At 36.3% G+C, this 16,605-nt stretch overlaps 2 protein-coding genes across 13 annotated transcripts in view; one reads left to right on the plus strand and one right to left on the minus strand.

Annotated features, from left to right (window-relative positions):
* Positions 1–16,605, minus strand: part of LOC105213057 (protein turtle) — a 110,962-nt gene that overhangs the window by 19,573 nt on the left and 74,784 nt on the right. For 10 of the 12 annotated variants that reach the window (XM_054228102.1, XM_054228100.1, XM_054228101.1 and 7 more), the window contains exons 7-9: positions 7,946–8,216; positions 5,145–6,008; positions 4,608–4,691 (exon numbers count right to left, since the gene is read on the minus strand). In XM_054228102.1, the coding sequence (XP_054084077.1) occupies positions 4,608–4,691; positions 5,145–6,008; positions 7,946–8,216 (1,219 nt within the window). The remainder of the gene's footprint in view (positions 1–4,607; positions 4,692–5,144; positions 6,009–7,945; positions 8,217–16,605) is intronic. The other 2 variants (XM_054228106.1, XM_054228103.1) reach the window with 1 other exon arrangement.
* Positions 6,169–7,926, plus strand: LOC105213056 (cAMP-dependent protein kinase catalytic subunit 2-like). Its single transcript, XM_011185585.3, has 7 exons — positions 6,169–6,290; positions 6,329–6,448; positions 6,515–6,678; positions 6,740–6,969; positions 7,039–7,204; positions 7,276–7,553; positions 7,610–7,926. The coding sequence occupies exons 2-7, from the start codon at positions 6,358–6,360 to the stop codon at positions 7,827–7,829; spliced, it is 1,149 nt and encodes a 382-aa protein (XP_011183887.1). The 5' UTR covers positions 6,169–6,290; positions 6,329–6,357; the 3' UTR covers positions 7,830–7,926.

Below are 16,605 nucleotides of genomic sequence, written 5' to 3' on the forward strand. Positions count from 1 at the left end.
TGACACGAATTGGCCGCACACGCGCATGCACACATGACCTGTAGGCATACATACATACATTCATACAAACGAGTACATGTGTACAAGCTGCAACCCTTGCATGGCCTGCTCGTGTGTGCGTCTCGCATTAAAGCGTGCGTCCTTGCCACACTGCATTGCAGCATAAATATGTAAATAGGCTTTTGCGCTCACGCATACATGTGTGCTGTGTGTTTGTGTGTGCGTGTGCCCTTCGTCGTCTGTGGCCGCATGCAATTTAACTGCATTTTAAACCGAAACATGCGCAATAATGGCGCTTTTTGCATAATATTCGCCGCGAATGCGTTAAATTCTCGCTGTTTTACATAAATATGGATTGCCCTGTGCGCTGGTTTGTTGTTGTTGTTGTTAAAAGCAATAGCAATTTAAGCATTTTTTCGCACTAATTGCAAGGCACCAGTACACGCCGTTATAATTGTGCCAATAAAGGCGCACACACACACACTTGCAATGGTTTTAACGGTTTATTTACTTTATTGTTTGAGCATTTTAATTGTTATCTTACAAAGGCAACTTTGGCGATTTGCAAAAAAATTGGTTTCGGCGATCAGCACTGGGTTTTATTAAGAAAAATGATGCCATGAATGTCAATCAAGGGAAATGAAGTAACTGTAACTTTGACTATGTATTTTATATATTGTGGTTATGGAGCTTTTTTTCAATTTCTCCTTATAAAGGGATAATTTAATATTAATTAATTGTTTTTTGATAGCCTTAAATTCATATTTTTGATTCTTCTTACTTTTTCATGAAGATAAACTAAGGTACCAACCTATGAAAAATATATTTTAACTATCTGCTGTGTTATAATTATTCATTATGACACCTGGGAGACTGAAGCTCTGAGATGTTTGAGCTTTTTCGTCATCATTGACGACTTCTCGGGTTCGATGTTCGGTTATTTGTAGCTTAAGTGATCATTTGCCGTAGGCAATGGTTCGTCGGGCAATAAAATCTATCATAGAAAGCTTAGAAAGCTGTTTAGAAAGTTGTGAAAGCTGTTCCACTCTTAGAAAGCTAATTAAAAAGCTATGAAAGCTGTTTAGAAAGAAGCACTATCGGTTTTAACGAAACTCTGGACCATGACAGACCACAAGCTCCTTAATACCTTAACAGTTAGTCGGTATTTGGAAAGAAATCGAATATTTTGCTCTTAGAAAATGTAAGACTAATGTGTCTTAGACTTCGAAAACTATCTGATATTTCCAGAATAAACTTTTTATAACTATGTTAGAAAGCTTTTGAGAGCTTTAGATGGACTCCGAAAATATTTAGCTGTCTCTCCAGGACCATTTTGCTGACGCCATGAGTTGTGTTTATACTTCCGAATCATATGTCATATTTTTTAAAGCAATCAGCAGTTCATTAGAGCTTTCTTCTCTTTACTGCTGCCTAAAAGCTTTTAGTTTATAACTGTAGTCTTTCATTTACTTCAGTTCGCCATTTAAATCATCTTCAAAAATATATCTTTCAAGACTTTAAAATATCGCGAGTTAGTTAAAATATCCTGCTACACAAACTGTATATCGTACAGTGTTGTTATTGTTATTTATCCACGATGTTTAACGACTAGCTGTGTTGCAATTATTTTTACAGGGCTGACTGGGCTGACAGCTTAGCATTAAGCCCGTGTTGTTGTTGTTATTGTTTTTGTTAATCATTGTTTTGTTATTTTTGCCGAGTTTTCTTGTTTGTTTTTGTTGTTGTTGTGCCGTTTTATAGTCACGAACGGCCGTGTGCGCGTTTACGCCAGCCTTGACACATATTTGCGTCATTTACAAACACACGCACATATCTACTAACGTGTGCTTGCCACCGATGCTTTGCCAAGTGTTTTAATATACAGCAAAATACAGCTTATATGTACATATATATAACGGTGCACATATGCGTGTCTGTATGTAGCCGCAAAGAGTATATGTTTATAACGCTTGTGCGCCGCCACTAGAGCACGCGTGAGGCAGCGCGCGTTTGTAGGCGTGCAAAGCAGGATCTTAAGCGTTTTAAGCGTTTTTTTTCTCTCTCCTGTAATCCGCTTTCGCCTCAGCGCCGTTATTGTGCTGACTTCTCTGTTTTTTTAATTTTTTTCTTGTTTTTTATGGCTCGACTGAGCAGCGTGTCCACAATTAAACTGCCGCACAATAAATTTGCATACATACACAGATGAACGTGTTTATATGTATGTATTAGAAATAAATGTTTAAAATGCGCCTGGAAACTTGTAAAAGCTTCTAAGCCTGCTCGTTTTTTTTGCTACAATTTAATGCATTTCTACAACTCAGCTTAAGTACATATATGTGTGTGTGTTTGTGTGCGCATAGATTTACTCATTTGAACTAAATGCACTTGCTTTGCTATTGTTATTGTTATTGTTGTTTTCAGTGCTTATGACCATGAACGCGTGTATACAAAATAGATGTTAGCGAGCGCATATGTATGTAAGTGAGAGTGTGTGTGTGCTGGTGGGTGCAAAGCATAAAATGTCTTAATGAAATCAAATGGCGTGGCAAATGCAAAAAAGCGGCGCAACAGAAAATTCTCTAATGGGCGTTAAAGCGTTTTGGCCATTGGCTTTGGCGTTAAACGAGTAAACGTAAAAATTTGTTAATAATTGATGCTTTTAACTGAAAACAATACGGGAGTTTACAAACTAACAGCGCCAGAGGAACACGAAATCCAGGGTTGCATTACACAACAACATATAAAACGTAAGACATACGAACTAGTATTTGGTTTTTGCTGTTTTCACTGATTTTTTTTGGGTTTTTCTTATTTTCTAATAGCTTAGTTTTCAATATTCTTGGGTTTTCAACACACATTACAGTTAGTTGAGTACTGTTAGTCGGTCGGTTTGTCCAAGTGTGTGTTTGGAGCGTAATTGTGGAAGTGGACAGAACAGTGGAGGCAGGGGGCATACACACATTCCAAATATTTAACAAAGTGACAAAAGTACGAGCATAGAAATTGTGTGCGTGCAAAAATATTGCAGTAATTTCAATAAAAAAAAAAAATTATTAAAAAAAAATCTAAAATAAAAAAACAAAAGTAATCACACGACATAATTTTTTCTCCTTCGAGTTCATTCGTATAATATAATAGTATCTACCCTTGCCTGTTTTTAAGTAATCCAATAGGTTCAAGAAATAATAACCTATTAGGTCTACAACTTTGCTTCCGCCGTTTTCCAATAGATGTCTCTAGGGTCAAGCACTGGTCGATTATATCGTTTTATATCGATCTTGGACATTTGTGTCAACATTAACACAACAAAATATTTGTAGAGATCTGTTTGCATCCAAAACTTATTCTCAACTGAAAATGTCACTTTTTGAGCCGAATTCTCGACATTTACGGGAAATTTTGCTGTTCTTTTTTAATTCCAAGAAAAGTGCGGCTGAGACTCAACGACGTTTGTAAAAAAAGACTTCAATGTACATAAAAATGGCGGAAGCAAAGTAAAAAAGCCCTAAGGTACTCACACAGACCTCGACAATACAATACTCTTGAGAATATAACAACATTAAAGTCTTCCGAAGACTGACAACTCAGAGCACAAGTCTCTCAATGCTCTCAGAGCCAATAGAACAATGAACGAAATGAACTCAAAACATATATACTATTATATAACGGTATCTAAGACTTGGAGATCTCAAATAAGCTTGAGAAAGTCTATTGTGTGAAGTATGTAGTTATGAAATTGTAGATCAAGAGCAATATTTACTATAGCTATGGTGAGTTTAACCTAACTTAAATACAACTTTCACTCGTTCACTTATGATATGTCTTCGAAAACCCAAATAATTTTCGTAACATAGTCATTGTCCAAATTAATGAAAATTCAGAGAATTCAGAAACTGAACAAACCGAAAATAATGAACTATTTCCAATTACACTTAATAAAACAATAATGACTCGTAAAATTATAATTTCTCAATCCAAATATATAAATATATTTACAACAACAATTTTCGAAAAACACATTTTGTTCTTCACTTATTTCGGAACACTTTCGAAATGTAAAGTAATAAAAAAAACTAACCGAAATATCTAAGCGCAAAAATATTACTTCGATTAAAACTACTCAAAAGCTTTTTGAAGCTTTGCAAGTATCTTCCGTCTAATTAATTTTAGAAGCTTTTTCTTACTTTTTTTTTAGAAGCTATTTGAAGCTTTACAAGTTCTTCCGTATTCTGTAAGTATTTTCAGAAGCTTTTTCTTTATTTTTTGAGAAGCTTTTGTCTTTCGTCTGAGATTTTCTAACCCTCATAAATTTTTCTAAAACCTTCAACTTTGCCAAAAACCTATTTGAAAAACTGCGAAGAGCTTCAAAACCCTACAAAAATTAAAAAAAAAAAAATGAAAATGGAACTAATATTGTAATATAAGTACCGCTATTGGGCAATGCAACGCGTTGAAGCAACTTTCCGAGTACTTCCAACGATTTGCATTGACCAAAGTGGGCGCTATTTGCTATTTTAATTTTTTATTTTTTCTTTTTTTTTTTGTTTTTGTTAAGTTTTCTATTGTTTTTGTTGCCTTAAAGTGGTTGGGAAGGTGTGTTCGCTTACCAGCTTCGTCTGGCATTAGTTGGAAAATATGATCTGGCGGTTGTGTTGCAGCCTTGACATTACGTGGCGCTGCCGGGGCGTCTTCTAAAGGCATTTGAATTTGCAATTTTTCAATGAAATTCAAATGTCCATATTTTTGTTTTTGAAATTTTTTTATTTGATTTGTTGTAGTTGTGAATGTTTAGCGATATTTTCGATTTTCGTATATTTTTTTTTTAGATTTTTTTTTTGTTAAAGACGATAGATGATGGCAGAGTTATGAGTGTTGCGTAAATAAATTCATACATATTATACACAAATGTTGTTGTAGAAAAGAGAGAAAAAGAGAGAAATGCAAGAGTATGGATTTAATTTAATATCAGAGATTGAGTTAGTGTTGCAAAGTTGGCGAGGGCGGAGCGGTAAGTGGTACAGAACTCTGTTTCCAACACCCACTTACCCCAACTGCCTCGCCGCACTTGCAAAAGTTGCATAGAGTTTGTGCATCAAGGTCTTAGAAGTTAACAGTAGTTAAGAATTTTGCAAACTTTAACTCACCCAAAGTGCGCACCGTCATTACTTTGCTCATCAACCCATCACCGAGCACATTGCGTCCGACCACCTGAAACTCATACGTGGTGCCAGACGCCAGGCCGTTGATGGTGACCTGTGTGCTGCCCGACGGTGTCACCGAAATGGTCTGCCAATCGGCGGCGCCCGCCTCGCGATACCAAATCGTATAGTCCTGCTTGTACTCGGAGCCACCGCTATAGCCGGGCATCCACTGCAGTGTGATGGATGACTCGGTCGCCTTGCCGGTGATGTTGTACGGTGCATGCGGCTGTGTGCCCTCGATGACCAGCTGCGTTACGGACATCAGTGTGGCCACCTCATTCGAGACGACACACTGATAGTAGCCGAAGTCTTCGCCGCGTAAATTCTCAATGGTTATATTGCCACCGGACACTTTGACACGCGTACGCTGTGTCTCGCTCAATTCGCCGCCATCTTGACGCTGCCATTTGATAGTGGGCCGCTGTGTACCCTCCGCCTCGATGGCATCGCAATGCATTTCGACGCTGTCGCCCACTTTGCGCTGATACAGCGACTCCGGTTCGACGGTGAAAGTGGGCGGCTTGCGTACCAGCACCTCCATGGGACCGGACGATCCCTGTGTGCCTTGTGCATTGTAGGGTGTACAAGTGTAGCGACCTTGATGATCCTCATTGACGCGCGTGAAGAGCAATGAACCGTTGGCCATGACGACGATGTCCTTCATCTGATACGGTTCGAGTAGGCGCTTGTCTTTGGTCCAGGTGACATACTGCAGTGTGGGATTCGATTTGATGTAGCACTGAACGACGCCGGCCAAACGGAAGGGTAGATACTGTACAGTGGGTGTGAAGGTCACTTTGGCAGGATCTGGAAGACAAGTAAAAAAGAAGTGAGTGCTACTAAATGTCTTTGATGTCTTTTAGTAAATATTAGTTGACACGCTGAGCTTTAACTCAATTTTGAAAACTCATAATTTTCGAAAATATTACACGTCGAAACTTATTCGAATATTTTTAGTTTTCGAAACAGTGTAATACCTTAGTTCCACAACACTTTTTTGTTTAATTATTAGAGCTCTGACATTCCTTTAAAAATTTTGCTCTTTTAAACTTCACTTCTCAGTCTTGTTTCTTCTGATATTTGTTGAAAAAATATTTACAAAGATTGCGGTAATCGTGATTTTGAGCATTTAAACAAGAAAAGAAATCACAAAGCCATGGCGCACCAAATGGAGTTGGTGCCTTCTAATGTAGGACAAGAAGGGGAAGGTGAAATGAAGATAATTGCTGTGGAAAAAGCTAACAAACGTAAGCCCGACCTCATCCATAAGCTCCATTACGAATTTCCTTTAAATGCCAATCTTCAAACTATAGCCATCAACACTCGCTTCAGTGGCAAGGTCGACTACGATATGGTGCTGGTTGTGTTCAAAGAAAGTTTCATAAAGAAGTGGGAGAAAATGACGCCTTCGCCGGACACAGGCCTACAAGGTTTCGACGAGCTGGCCACTATCGGTGCGGGCTCCTTCGGCAGAGTGGTATGTGCAAACTGTGGCACCTTTCTTTCATTGAGACAAATTATTTTCTTTCTTTGGTTAGAAATTGGTACGCGAGAAGTCGACGGGTAATTACTACGCCGCGAAGTTGGTGTTAAAGGAGATGATCGTGAAGACGAAGCAAGTGCCGCATATATTCAATGAGAAGCGCGTGCTGCTTAGCATAGACTTTCCCTATGTGGTTATGATGGACTTCTGTCGGAAGGATTTTGATAACTTGATTTTCGGTTTGCCATTCATAAATGGCGGAGAGCTCTTCACCTATCATCGCAAGTAGTTGCTATTTATTGCACGAGTGCTGTTATAAGATTTGTTTATTCTAAACTTCTATAATTATAACAGAGTGCGCAGATTCTCCGAGAAACAAGCGCGCTTCTACGCGGCTCAAGTATTTCTTGGCTTGGAGTATCTACATAACCTACAGCTGTTGTATCGGGATCTAAAGCCAGAAAATATATTAATCGATCGGAAGGGTTATCTCAAAATAACGGATTTTGGTTTTGCAAAGGTATTTCAAATACCAAGAGAGGCTGTTCTTGAGGACAGAGCTCCTAAAACTTTATTGATTTCCCTTTCCAGCGCGTTGAGACACGCACTTTGACCTTATGCGGCACACCTGAGTATCTGGCGCCCGAGTTGATAAAGTCCAAACCTTATTCCACCAGCGTCGACTGGTGGGCGTTCGGTGTGCTGGTCTTTGAATTTGTCGCCGGTAATTCACCCTTCTCCGAGTACAATCGGGACGTGATGATGATGTATGGAAAAATCTGCGATGGCGCCTATAAGATACCGGCCTCATTTCCACCCATGTTAAAGGACTTAGTTTCACGTCTACTGGTGGTCGATCCTTCGAAGCGGTGAGTGCAATTGTGCGTCTTGAGACTCACGCATACTCATTTATAGTCTTCGTTAGACTCGGTTGCTTAACGAACGCACAGAAGGATATCAAAAATCACGAATGGTTTAAAGGCGTTGACTGGTACGGACTGCTGAACCAACAAATACAGCCACCCTATGTGCCTGTCATCTCAAATATGGAGGATCTGTCGAATTTCGATAAATATCCCGAAGATAAAAAGAATGCGTCGAAGTCAAAAAATAACAAATATCCCGAAATCTTTGCTGAGTTTTAGTTGCTTAAATGTTTATGTTTATATTTTACTTTACGAGATACTAGCAGTGAATCGGAATACTATATATGAAATGTGCTTAAAAATGGTTTTTATTAATATGACCGGTGGGTACTTACATTCTACATTTAAATAAGCCGAAGCGCTTTGCGGATCTCCAATGCCATTCGTTACCTCACACAAGTATTGACCAGAATCGTCCGCACTAACGGGATTTATAATAAGGGAACCATCTTTACGTATTGTAACGCGTGTCTCCAGTGAGGCCACCTCCCGTACGGGAGAGCCTTCGCGAAACCATCTAACGGTAACATTGCCGGGCATTGCTTTCGCTTCGCACGAGAATATCACCTTTTCGCCCTCGAGTTTCGTTTGATTAGTGGGCGGCACCTGTGCGCATAGTGGGGGAGAGGGGAAGAGAGAGAGAGTAAAAAATGCAATTTATATTAATTTCATATAATTTAAGCTTTGGAATTAAGTTATTTAAACGCTATTAATTTCGAACACCTATGGATAGAGTAATGAAAGCGGGATAACAATTAAATTAAATAAATTAATTAAGATAATAAGTTAACTTACAATATTTGAGTTTTAGTTCATGAGTAAAATAATTCAGTTTCCGCTGTCTAAAGTAAGGCGGATAAATTGAAAATTTATACGAGTGTGTTCACTAAGGGTCTCTGTGACCCGTGTAACTGTTTAATGAAAATATAAGAAACTCTTTATTTCACTAAATTTTTCTGACATCAATACTTTGCTAAACTGACAAAAATTTAACTAAATATACATATATTCGCTTTAGCTAAAATGAATTTTTTAAAATAAATTTTCCACATTTTCCACAAAATCTGTCACCAGTAATGAAGTCAAGTCAACGCCAAACCATACTAACCAACTAAGTGTGATTGGCATGTATTAAAATGTGAGTGTCACTAAATTTACTGTGGTTTTACAGTGCCTAAGTTAAACCACATGCTAGATATGTAAGTAGGTTTCTACATACGAAGTATTAACTTGTCATACTTTTAACCCATTTGCGTCGCTTATACTAATACTATAACTAATATAATAAATCAGTGAGTAATTAATCGATCGACTGAACTATGAAGTATTGAAAGTAAAGAAGTCTACTTTTGCTAGTCTATCATAATCATATATCCTATATTTATACCAGTTTTGGTATAATATTGTACTAGGTGACCATTCGAGGGTTAAGTCAAGAGGCTGTTACTCAGAGAGTGATATTAGCTCAACACAAGTAATCAAGGAGAAAAATTGTATTGAATCACAAAATCCCTGCTTAGTAAAGCATTAAAATATATAGACCGCATTCGATTCGACACTTCACTACTATGAATGTTTGAGCTCTTCTGTTTTTCTTCTTGTCGAAAAATTTACATATCAAAGTAACATTTGTTCAGTTCAAATTCGTTAAAAGTCATCCGTGAATACCACATTAATGTGTTTTAGTCAGCTGCTATACTATCTATTACAGATTTATACCAGTATAAGAGATTTATACCAGTTGCTTGTTCGATTGACTGTGTTACAAAACTGGTCTAACCGAAGATGTAAATTTTGTTTAAGTCAGGCCAATTTACTATTATCTATACGGATTTATACCAGTATAAGAGATTTATACCTGTTGCTTGTTCGATTGACTGTGTTCCAAAACTGGTCGAATTTTAGAGAGCATTTTTTTAAGTCAGATTAATTTGCGGATATATTTAAATAAATAAAGTTTCATGTAATAACATAGAGATATTATAGTATTCAGTATAGAAAGCCAAAAAGTGTCAAGAAAACATGCAGAACTGAGTTAGAACCTCACAGTGCGACAAAGTCTTCTCCACATACGGTAGTAAATATAGAAAGAAAGCGACTTAAATCAAATTAAAATAATATTTAATCAAGTAAAATCATTTTCAAACACATTTATGTATGCTTTGCCATTAAAAAAATCGCATGAGAGAACTGCTATACAGTTCTGACTGTTTCAAGAAGTAATCGACTCGGTCTCTATTTCCACTCTCCAGTAGAATATAGCTATTATAATTCAACATTGTCGCACTGTGTTCTCTATGTTCATAAAAGTAAATTAACAAAAGTTTGAAATAGTCATAGCAAAAGCAAAATGGAACTGCATTCTGCAAATGTCATTGTAGTCGCGAATGTTATGGTAAACTGAAATGTCACAATGCTCTGCAATGATTCATATTTATTTAAGAATAACGACAAAATGGCAAGCGTTTAACTGGAATGAATGGCGTTGCGGCGAGAAAGATGTTCCAAACACACACATACAAACAGTATTGAAGCCAATAAGAGTATATGTTTGAGGGTGTTTTAGTGAAAGTGTGTCTGTAGATGTGTATTGGTGCGCCTGAAGACACACGATTTGTACAAATATGGCAATTTATGGCCAAGCATTGTTTACTGCGTGCAACAGCAACAATAACCAACAAACGGCTTATATGGCAATGAATATATTTTGCTGATGGCTATGAATGTGGCAGCAGCAGCGGCAGCGGTGGTGGTGGCGTGGGTGGTAGTGGCGGTGACTGTAGCGCAAATGACAATTATGCTGAGCGTGTGCTGCTTTTTATGAATTTCTCGTTGCTATTTATATTAACCGTTATTTATATATACATATTGATGTATATTTAATGGCATTTGATGTGACGGCGAATGCTTTGTTTATTTCGAAATGCGGAATTTTTTTTATAGTGAATATTTGTAGCGAATACCTGAGCTTCACCCAGTAAATTTTAATGGATGATACGCTTAATAAATTTTAGCAAATATTCAGCTAAAAATTTAAATCCAATAATGCATGTTTTTATGCAACCATGAATTTAAAAAATTATAATTTTTTTATAAAAATATTTTTTTTTAAATTTTTTTAATAAAAATATTTTTTTTTCATTTTTTAATAAAATTTTTTTTTTCATTTTTTAATAAAAATATTTTTTTTTTAATTTTTTGATAAATTTTTTTTTTAATTTTTTATAAAATATTTTTTTTTTTTCATTTTTATTATTATAGCAATATGTTTTCAATTTCATATGTGTATTTTTAGGTGATTTTGCGTGAAAAAGCGGCGCACGCTTTTCAATGAAAATTGACAAAATTCAAAAACTATTGCTTAACACACACACATATACCAAAAAAAAAACAAATATTTAATGTTACACCGTTAGCGCAAAAACAACAAACAAACAAAAATAATTGTATTTTTTTTTTGCTTTTTGTGGCACTTACTGCTATACCGATTTTAGTGTATTTGCCGGTTTTGGCGACCTTTTTCGGACCCGTTTTGCCTACCACTTTCCCCTTCCCACCGGCCGCCGGCTGCTACTCTCGCAACGCATTTCAATCGAAATTTCCAATTCGTGTTCGCACAAAAAGCCAGGCCGTCCATTCGGTTCATACGATTGCCATTTCGTCGTTGTTGTGTGGTTTGTGGTGGTTTGGGGAAGTTTTTAGCACACGGTTATAGTATAAAGTAATTGTTGGTGGGGATTGTTGTTGTCATGTAAATATCATTTTTGTTGTTGGTTGGGGGTTGGTGCACGTTGGTTGGTTAAGCGGTCGGTAATTAAGTTGATTGATGGTTTAGTCCGTTTGGCAGTGTTAAGTCATTTGTGTTGATAATCATTAGAGTATTTAAATATAAAATAAAGTTTTTTGGGAAATTTGAGTTAAAGAAAGGTTGAAGTGGTTAGCAAAAGTTTAGAGACCTATCTGTTTTCAGTAATAGTCTCAGCATAAACAGACAGAAAGTTGGCGAATTTTGTAGTAATTTTTATTGTTTTGTAGTAATCACCAATTATTGTGAGTTGTTTTTGAAGTAATGCCAGCTTTCCATGCAATAGCAACTTAATCATTGATGGTTAAGAAAGGTGAAAGTGTGATATGGTATTTATTTTTAAAATTTATATATTTTTTGAGACCAAAAAAAGTTATTTCAAGTAAAAAATATTGGGTTTTGTTCTAGTTGAAAACAGTTTAATTATTTTTTTAGGTATCTTAAGACTTTTCTGCAGATTTTTTTCATTTGTATTGATTTGAAGTTTCAGATGTATCCAAATACGCTTATTTTGGCTCTATGATTTTTAAACTCGCTTAATTTTGATTTTGAATATTTCATTTTTGAAACATACATTGTTCATTAAGTGGTTATCTTCAAGCATATTAAGAAAGCTTTTCAAAAACGAAACAGTCCTGAGATAAGGAAATGTATATGATGTTCTTAAAATCAGCTAAAGATTTTCTTATTTAAAAATTTTGAGTTTTCAAAATAAAAAAAAAATTATATAATTTTTATTTGACAAATTAAATTCGAAAAAAATCGACAATTCTTTATAATTTATTTCGAAAAATTATATTTTTTAAAATTGAATATTTTAATTAAATATTTTTTAAATTGTATTATATTTCATATTATTTTGAGACCTAAGTCCTCAAAATGTTTCAATAGTGTACCTTGTGTACAGTTATTCCATTAAACATTTAAAACATTTTCATGCATGTGGTGTTCTACAAATCAGCTAAAGATTTTCATATTTCAAAATTTTGAGTTTTCAAAAAAAAAATATAAATTAAATATTTTTTTTTATTTTTAGTATATTTATTATATAACGGCTAATTAAATTCGAAAAAAAGACCAATAATGCTTTATTATTGTTTCCGATAAAAAAATTATAATTTTTAAAGTTCAATATTTTTTAAAATAAATATGTTTTTTAAATACTATTTCATATTATTTTATGACCTGAGCTCTCCAAAACGTTTCAGTAGCGACCTTGTGTACAGTTATTCCATTAAAATTTTTAATTTTTCCAAAACAAGCTTCTGACCGCTATTACGGGGTAAATTTAAAAGCATTACTTGAACACACACACCCTCACACAGCAGCCTACATACACATCTACATATGCATGTAAATCTACACAGTTAAGCAAAGCCAAAAAAGCACGCTTTCATTGTTGCTGTAGTCTTTCCATTTCGCAGCAAGTACAACACCGTAGAGACCTGCGTGCAGTTGCCAAAGCCAAACGCCATTTTGTTGCATGTGTCCCCCGCGCTGCCGCCGCTCACATGTACGCGAAAATTAAATTTTTGAAAATGTGTTTGCCGAAACAGCTGCTTGCCAGCCTGTGCCTATCTGCTTCTACATAAATGTGTATGTGTATAAAAATGGCGCTGTGTGTATGTGCAAAAGTGCCGTTGGGCCATTAAATTTCATTTAACAACCGCTCAGACGCACACTTTGAGCTTAAATTATTTTGTTTCAATGTTCGTTTGGCCATGCTCTGCACATATATATATTTATGCACACATATGTGTGTGTGTGTATGTATGCTTGTATATGGCAATACATGCCAACAAAAAAATATACAAATTATACACACATGCGGCTCTGCGCGCACGGCTAACGGGAAACAACATTTGCCTTTTCGCGTGAAAATTTTGTGGCGTGAGCATTTAAGCTGTTAGCCTTGGCCTGCACAATGCCCGAGGCAGTCACTTATGTACATATGAGTGTGTGTATATAGAAATATATTATGTATGCGCATATACATATGGCCATATAGCCATAAATATATATATGTAGTTATATGTAGATCTACATGTTCATGCATATAATTGAAGTTCGCGACTCGGCTCGCTCTCTAAGCCACTTTATGAAAACTTTTGCTGGGCCCACAAAAACACATACAACTCATACATACACATAGCACCGCTACACGAAGATTTCTGCACATGAGTGTAGAAACTAAACCGTGTTTTTGTTTTGTTTTATTTTTATTTCATGTATTGCCGTGTAGTTTATTTTTTGTTTTGTATGCGTGAAAGCTCTTAAATAATTGCTTGCTTGTATAAGTGTCTTTCCCTTCCCCTTATATCTATAAGTAGGTATATACAACATATATAATAATATGCACATAAATGCAAATGTTGGCATGTAGAACTCATGTTAATATGCCATTTTAGTAAGGTTTAGCTCTTGCCCACTCAGCTGGTACCACTTAGAACTTTTTGCGAACTTGCTGGCCTTTAACCCGCCACTGACTGAGTTAGGAAAGAGATGAAGAAGTTGAGTTGAACTTCCAAAAATGTTTAATTTACTCAAAATGTATATGTAATACTAGCAGAGCGCTCCGAATTCGCACGGGTTTAAAAAAAAAATTTCAAATCTATAAGTTTTTACACATTTATACACACTTTCCCATACATATGTATGTACTTTCCCGTGTCTTGCGTGGATTCATTTCAAAAAAGTAAAATGAGGAAAATTCGAACCTGAAACTATATTTTATTTGCAATGAGTTAAAACTTAATTATGACCTCTAGTCTGTGGTGTCCGTTGTCTTTCTCTCTGATTATGAAGGCGTTGGGAACGCTCAGAGTTCGACGTCCTAGTACGAACTTGTATATTTCTAATATTTTGTTCTTCAAGCTGCTGCACACGCTCTGTTCTCGACTCTCAAGCGCATACTTGGGAGATTTTGAAATTTTGTTCAGCAAGCAGCTGCGAGCGCTCGTTACTGGACTCTCTAGCACGCGATTGCGATGCGAAGAGAATGACTTGCCGGACAATTTTCAGTTTCAGATTAAGATTCTCCATCACGGAGTCCTTTTTATACACTCACCTGGGAACTATATCCAGAAAGTTGAGATTCTAGCAGTAAATAGAGCCGGTTACTCGGCTTGAATGTAGCTTTCCAATGGGGACAGAATTTTTGAAATCAGCACAGTAGTCTTTGAGTTTATTTACTACACACATACATACAAATCTTTCCTCTTTATGATAGTAGTATAGATAGTATAGTTATGGAAAACAATGGCTCTAAGTATTAAAAAAAAAAAAACTTTTTTTTTCGAAAACCATATCTATAGTCGGTCGACACTTATACGAAAAGAAGCGCAATGCATGCTTTTTACAGTAGTTTTTTTCCGCTGAAGTTAATATTGAGCCACACAAAAATTACGTTATGTTCAAGTGCCATCTAACAAAAAAGAGTAACAATTATAAATAAGCCTTTATTAAATACTTCAACCATTCAATTTGGAAATTTTAGAGGCAATACTTTGGTCGAAAAAATCCTAAAGCAGAGAAACCGAATTTGTTTTCTGATTCAGTCAAGGGTTAAGCCGCCAAAAGTTGTATTTGTGGCATGTAAAGTTCGATGTAGCGGCTGCAGTAGTTACCACCGTCGGCGCCACAACAACTGAAATTTCTTATATGTATAACAACGTGTAAGTGCCGTCGTTTTACAAGCATACGAGAAATCGCTGAAAGAGCCAAAGATTATCCGAAAAATCGAGTTTGAGAAATGTTTCGACTATTCGAAAAGCGCATAATATCGAATGTGGTCTATTTTAAAGGCGAATAAATAATTATTTTTTTTTTTTTCAAAAACAAAATTTCCCGTTATTTTTTGAACACACTATATATTAGGTTAGCAAATATCTCTCATCCGTTTTTTTGTCTTTTGAATTTCGCGGCTATGTATAAAGCGCTATAGAGTTATACATCTTTGAAAGGTCTTGACATAACCTACAAAACGACGCTGCCGATTCAGAGCGGGTGAAAACGACACCATGGATAAGCCAGTTGGCGGAAGACCTGTGACGACGAATACCGATCAAATCATGGAAAACATCGAGTTAGACCGGCATGTGGCATCTCGTGGCATCGGCCAGGAGATTGAAGTTAGTCACCAAACCATTTTAAACCAACTGCAGAAGGCTCGATACACAAAAAAGCTTGATGTTTGGGTGTCGCATGATTTGACGGAAAAAAAATATTCTAGACCAAATCAACGTCTGCGATATGCTGCTGAAACGAAACTAACTCGGCGCATTTTTGAGGAAGATGGTGACTGGCGACGAAAAATGGATCACATACGACAATATCAAGCGAAAACGGTCACGGTCGTGGTCGAAGGTCGGTGAATCGTCCCAAACAGTGGCCAAGCCGGGATTGACGACCAGGAAGGTTTTGCTGTGTATTTGGTGGGATTGGAAGGGAATCATCCTCTAAGAGCTGTTCCCATATGGCCAGACGCTTAATTCTAGCGACCAGAATTGGGCAACAGGAAGGGTGTAGTGTTCCACCAGGACAACGCCAGACCACACATACATTGATGACTCGTCACAAGCTACGGGAGCTCGGATAGTCCGGCCATAGCGCCAAGTGATTACCACCTGTTCCTGTTCATGGCGAACGCCCTTGGTGGTGTAAAGTTGAACTCAAAAGAGGCTTGTGAAAAGTGGCTGTCCGAGTTCTTCGCAAATAAGGAGAGGGGCTTCTAAGAGGGGGTATTATAAGGTTGCCGTCTAGATGCAAACAGATTATCGAACAAAATGGCGCTTATTTGAACTAAATCACTGTAACTCTTTTTATAAAGCATGGAATAAGGAGCAAAAAATCGGAAAGGAGATATTTGACAAGACAAGACAAGATATTTATTCAACGAAGGCTATTTTCAGCTAATTATGGTATATTTCAAACTTAAAAAAATATTATAATAAAATTTTGTAGCTTAAACCCCAATAAAGTAGTTTAGAAAAGGCTTCCAATATGGGATAGAATTCATGTTTCACTGTTTAACTCATTTGAGCCTCGTATTGAAAATTCTATAGAAATTTCTGAAAGTTATTGTGAAATATGTCTTTAAATATTTGAATTGAAGTTTTTCAAGTTATTTTGGCAATTTTCTGAACTTGCGTAAGCATAGTTAGCTTAATCTATTTATCTCAAAAATTCGTT

This window comes from Zeugodacus cucurbitae, chromosome 3 (assembly GCF_028554725.1).
Source record: "Zeugodacus cucurbitae isolate PBARC_wt_2022May chromosome 3, idZeuCucr1.2, whole genome shotgun sequence".
Taxonomy (NCBI): Eukaryota; Metazoa; Arthropoda; class Insecta; order Diptera; family Tephritidae; genus Zeugodacus; species Zeugodacus cucurbitae.